Source organism: Streptopelia decaocto (assembly GCF_964273445.1).
Source record: "Streptopelia decaocto genome assembly, chromosome: 16".
NCBI classification, from domain to species: domain Eukaryota; kingdom Metazoa; phylum Chordata; class Aves; order Columbiformes; family Columbidae; genus Streptopelia; species Streptopelia decaocto.
In genome coordinates, this window is record NC_138671.1 from 8,825,735 (window position 1) to 8,831,734 (window position 6,000).

The 6,000-nt window shown below is 55.6% G+C and overlaps 1 protein-coding gene across 1 annotated transcript in view; it reads right to left on the reverse strand.

The window, feature by feature from the left end:
* Positions 1–5,565, reverse strand: part of LOC309446859 (heparan sulfate glucosamine 3-O-sulfotransferase 3A1-like) — a 31,507-nt gene extending 25,942 nt beyond the window's left edge. The window contains exon 1 of the mRNA XM_082067012.1: positions 4,985–5,565. Within this exon, the coding sequence (XP_081923138.1) occupies positions 4,985–5,556 (572 nt within the window). The 5' untranslated portion in view covers positions 5,557–5,565. The remainder of the gene's footprint in view (positions 1–4,984) is intronic.
* Between the last annotated feature and the right edge of the window lie 435 nt (positions 5,566–6,000).

Below are 6,000 nucleotides of genomic sequence, written 5' to 3' on the forward strand. Positions count from 1 at the left end.
GCCAATCCACCTAGCCATGAGAGGACAGCGAGCCGAAGCTGCGCCAAGGCTACAGGACCTCTGCCAGCAGCTCTGGTGGGGTACAGCTGCTTTGGCTGTTACGTACCCACAGCACAGCCCAACAAGCCCAGACTCCATATAGCACCTCATCTCTGTGCTGGAGAGAGGTGGTGCAGAGTCACCACGCTGCTGTCCCACCCTGCAGCACAGAGCAGGGACGTTCCTCACGCTTTACAGATGGCCAGACTGAGGCACACCAGGACATCTCCCCAGCAGCGAGGTGCTAGCCTTCAAACTATTTCAAATCTTTACCAAAATGCCTTGGAGTGTCTGAGTCCAGGTGACACACAAAGGCAGCAGCAAAGCGCGTGAGCCACAGAGCCACTTAATATCTTTTTATAATGGACTCAATGACCCCAGCCCTGATCTCATCATCATTTCCAGCAAGTTCCTTCTTCCTGTTGCTGTTCCCCAGCAAGGAAAGGTTCCCTCAACCACCTCAACTCCCACCTCATCTCCAAGGACTCCTTGGCCAGGAGACCCAGGCTGTCCAACCAACAATCACTCATTTTTGCGCCTGTCTCAGCCCATCTCCACCTGTTGTTTACAGTGAATTACCTGCACTTTGGGGCCAAGACCATCTTTTGTTCCCTTTTTATATAGCACCTGGCACAATGAGCTTGGTACGGGGAGGTATCTGATTACACAGCTAATAAATAAACAAGGACCTTGATCCTCTTCAGCATGTGGTTGTCCAAGGCTGCAATTTCCAGAGAAACTGCTGCAGGCAGCGCTTGATGCAATTAGTGTTTGGGAGACGAGATGTTCCCAGGACAAGGAGCCAGCGCTGCTAAACCAGACCTTCCTACAAGCACAGCAGAGAGTGTAAAACCCAAACTGGCTCAAACTCGATGTCCAACGGCACAACCCTTGTTCTGGGCTGGACACACCCTGAACACAATCAAAGACCTGGTGTTTCTTGCAGGGGCTGCAAGGATGGCTGAAATAGGTGGGGGAGAAAATCACTATAGAGCAACTACAGCTAATGCATCTCCCTCCTGCAGAGGTTTTACAACAAGACCTTTCTCCTGATGGCCACCTGGTCCTGCTCCAGCTTTCATGAACTGTACTCGCTCCCCTAAGTCTCCCCTGGCATCATCCACACATTCCTGCTCCCCACACCTATGCTCCCATCCTCACTTCCATGGCTACAAAGCACTCACAGGCTGTGCAGCTGAATTACAGTGACCACAAAGCCCCACGGACCTCCTGGCCAACCACTGATACAGGAACGACCCAACTCCAACCCCAGGGCCCAGATTTCACCAGGATTTGAGACACAGAGGATGGGAAATGGCACGAGGAGGGATGCAGCTGCTCATAGCTACTGTATGCACATTCCCCCTAAAGAAACCTCCTTTTCCTCCATCCTAGATCTCTTAAGCACCTGAGATGTTCTCTGTTCCCTTTGACTCAAAAAAAAAAATCAGTGGTTGCCTAGAATAGAAAGAAGGAAAAACAAAACAAAACAAAATTGGAGAAAAATCCCAAGAGAACGCTAATTAGGAGACAGAACTCCCCAGCTCTGGAAGCATCGGGGAGGAGTGATACTTAAATTCCCAACCTGACGGAGTAACTTTGAATTATCTTTCATCTTCCCCTGGATCGGGTGTAATCTAATGACATTAGCTTGGCTTCGCTCTAGTGAAATTGGCATCGGTGCTACAGAGGCAGAGAGATTAAAACATATGAAATAAATGTTCCTGGGGTGACTGACAGTATAATGACATTCCAACAGGCAGCTCAATCAGCGCGAGACTAACAAAGGATCAGAGGGAACCAGCCAGACTCGCAATATCACCCGCAAATACAGATTTTTGTTTTAATCCAGACTTTTTTTTCTGTACTTGAATGACTTAGCTCCTATTCTTGGAGTTTTCCCCAGGCAGTATACAGCTGTATTCGAGGTGGGGGATGGCAGCTGAACTCTATTAAAACCCATGGTCACCTGCTATTGAACTCTGTTGGCTCAATAGCCTTGTTCAGGGCTGGAGGGGAGGTTTCTGCGCTGGGAAGTCAATGCGAGCATTGTGGGCTGCCCCCTCCTGCCTTTTGTCCCTGTATGAAGAGAGGACTCGCAAACCCAATACGGAGAAAGCTGCTTTCGGCACACAGCATCCCTTGATATTCAACCCACACACGGGCACACACGGAGGTGTCACACTTTCCAAATTCAATCACTCGGATTGTTTTTTATGAAGTCAGCCACTCGGTAGGACAGCTGCCTTCTTACGCAGGCACGGCTCAGGCTGTAAGAGCCGAGTGATTATTCCACTTGATTTAACGGACAGTATTTTCCTGCGTTCTGTGGCACCCCAGAGGGTGACAAGACTTTCACGCTGCCCTACAGGTACCAACCATCCAATTGGCCGCTTTGGGAGCATCATCCTGCTGCTGCAGCCACAGCTCAGCCCCTGTTCATCCACCCTCATGCCATATAACAAGCAGCTATTACTGGAGCTGCTTTTGTTTCCCAGAGGCACCGGGGTCCCCTCAATGCCCCAGACCTGCCACGGTCCTGGTGTGGCACCCTAGTGACAGCCCAGCTCTGCGCTCTGGTGACAATGGCACTATCACGCACGAAGGCTGGCTGGCCCTTCTCCGTTTGCAAGCCTGTGTTGCTGCAAACACCCAAGAGCTTTTTGTTCCTTTGGCCAGGGTGCTCGCTGCCCGCGCCGGCTTCCTGCGGGCGCTGAAAGCCAACCCAACTGTTTATACCTCGTAATGATGCTGTTTAGTCTGACTGCTGGGAAACAGAAATGCACGTGAAACCTAAGCTGCCGATGCCAAAGATAAGGAATCAGGACCCCTGGCAAACATCTGGCCATTTCCCCGGCACTGAACCCTCATCAAAGATTACAACAAACCCGTGGAGAGAGACAGATATGTTTTTAAATAAGTATTTATAACAGGCTGGTAACTGGTTACCAGCGAGCTGACACTGCAGCTCTGCCATCACGCCGGGACTCCGTGTGTTAGTAAAGATTACTCATACGAGCAAAGCCAGCAAGATTAGGTCTCAAAGGAATAATCTCATACAAAGAATTCACTGTACCTCAGCCTCCACAGGGCTAATAAAAAAAAAAAAGAGAGATGAAATTCAGTACATCAAATACCAGAACAAACGAACGGCAGCAATTAATGGGAGAGCTCATGTACCAAATGGTAAAACATAATGATCACACAAACAGCCTGCAGGGTAGCACCTCGAATGAGTAAGAGCTGCAAGATCAAGACCAAAACCTCTGGAAAATTAAATCCCCTACACTGAGGGCTGCATTATGCCCTAAATGCTGGTGGCTCCTCCTCTGTCTAGGTCTGCACTCCTCACCCAGGCACCACTTCCAGAAGCGGGTCTATCCCACTGCCATCTGCTCCTCAAGGCTTCCAGAGCATCTTTGATAAATGAGCTTTTCTGCATAGCCACCATAAATTTCAGTAGATGCCGTCCCAAAGCCACGTGTTTATTTTTCAAAGTCAAGACTTGATTAAAGTTCTTGAGGTTTTTCAGATTCGTTTTTAATGTTTCCTTTCTGATACAGGGTCAGCATGGGGAAATTGGATAAGCACAGACTAAAAATATAATTCTGTAGACAGCTTCAGCCCACACAAAAGGAAATCTTTCTTCTCGGAGAAGCCACACTCTGCTGCCTGCAAAAACCCAGCGTGTTTCTGACACTGGCAGATACACAAGGAAGCTCATCACTTCCACGTGTTAAGACTTTTACATAAACACTCGGACCGTCAGTACTATCCTACTCCACATTTCAATACTGTCACGGCAAGCTGAGCCAAAATCATCCTCTCCTCTCTGCTAATAGTTGGGCTTAACATGAAAGAAAAACAAGCTCCGGGGGTACCCGAAATCCTCTCCTTTTTGCTTGTTCATTCAAAAAAGCCACAAACACAGACAAGCTCTGGGAAAGAGCAGTTTCGCCCCCACCCTAACCAGTCCTTCCCATAGGAATCTGCCAGAAGACGCTGCTCTATTAACTCTAAAACACACACGGAAAACATTTAATGAGAATCCTGCCCCTTGGCTTTAACGTTTACTGTCTTGTTTTAAAGGGAATACCTTTTATTTGGTTTAATGAAACACTAATTCAAGGAAGAACCTCATCTACCTTTCTGCTCATTTTTTTAGACAAGGTGAGTGCATGGGTTGCGCTCCTGGAACTGACAGTTTTGGTTACTCACTAGCAGGCTGCTGAAACATTTGCATGGGAAATCTGGTTTTTATTCCACATTGGACACAGGAAAGCTGCTTTTAACGGCTGCATCTCTGGGATGGGAGTTGCGGGACTTGATGACACGATGCTTTGCAAGGGAAGGCAGCTGGGGCTTGGCTGGGAGTTAGGATGAGCCACAGGTTTTGCAAAGCCCCTACACCCGAGAAAAGCCAGGGAGCAGCAAGATGTTGGGGAACCTGTGCTCCTCGGGGGTGGCTGGGGGGGTGGTGAGCTCTGACACAGCATCCCTGTGTAGTCGCCTGGGATATGGGGCACCCACTGCTCTTCCCGTTGCCCCCCCTGCTACAGGGAGGCACCCACGGGGGGACCGGGCACCGGGGCTCGGTGTCAGCGGGAGAGGAGGGGTGGGGGATCAGGAGATGGGTGGCAGGGAGCAGAGAGGAGGATCTGGGGGAAGAGCGGGGCTGGGAATTTGCGAGCAGGGATGGGAGAAGGGGTGGAGAGAGGGAGGATGGAGGGGAGAGCGTCTGGGGAATCGGGAAACGGAGGCGAGTGACAAAAGCGTTGGCGAGTGGGTCTGGGGAGCGCGGCAGCGGGGCTGGAAGTCAGGGAGACGCGGCTCCGGGAACGCGGTGGGCGGCGGAGGGGCTGGGCGGCCAGCGGGGGGCACTGCCGGCCCGGCCATGTCCCCGTCCCCGCCGCGGTGCCACCGCCCGCCCCAGCCCGTCCCGTACCTGTACCAGGCGAGTCCCCGCTCGTAGTTGCGGTCGAAGAAATGGGGTTCGGCGCCGACGGCGCGGACGTCAGGGTGCACCCGCAGGAACTCCAGCAGCGCCCGCGTCCCCCCTTTCTTCACGCCGATGATGATGGCCTGAGGCAGCCGCTTGCTGCCCTCGCCCAGCAGCAGCGTCAGGGTGCCGGGCGTGCCCGCCGTGCTGCCCCCGCCGCCGCCCGAGCCGCCGGCCCGGCTCCCGCCGCCCCCGGCCGGCACCTCCTCGCCCGGCGCCGCCTCCTGCCGCCGCCGCCGCTGCTTGAGCCGCTGCAGCAGCCGCTTCCGCCGCGCCGCCGCCGCCTGCCAGGGGGGCAACTCGGCCGAGCCCCCCAGGTACCCGCCGCCACCGCCCTCCTCCTCCTCCGAGGCGGCGCCGGCGGCGATGATGGGTCCGGGCAGGGTCTGGCAGCGGTCGGCCAGGCAATAGAAGACGTAGAGGGACATGAGGAGGGAGCAGAGCATCACCAGGAACTTCTTGAAGATGCTGCGGGGCAGGGGCTCGGCGGCGGGGGCGGCCGCCGCGCTCACGGCCATGCTACCCCGAGGCGGCGGCCGGGCGCCTTGGCCATGCTCCGCGGCCGCCCCCCGGCGCGGCCCCTCCGCGCAGCGCTCAGCGGTGCCGGGGGGCTGCGCGCTGCCGCATCCCCAGCGCGGGGGCCACGGCGCGGCGGCGCTTCAGGGGGGCATCCCCCAGCTGGGGGGGGCCGGGAGCCGCCGCCACCGCCCCCGCTGCTGCTCCGGGGCCGGGCGGGGACGCGGGGCCGGGAGCCGCCGGCGCTGGGGGCTCGGTGCGGGGCTCCCACGTGCGGCGCTCGCCGCGGCAAACTTCGGCGGAGACATCGCCGGGCGCGGGGCGGAGCGGGGCGGGCGAGGCGGGGCAACGGCGCGGCGGGGGCGGGGGGCAGGGCCGCCCCCTGCCCGGCCCCGGTACAGCCGTGGGGAAGCAGCTTCCCAGCCCCTTCGGGGAGAGCGGGGTGC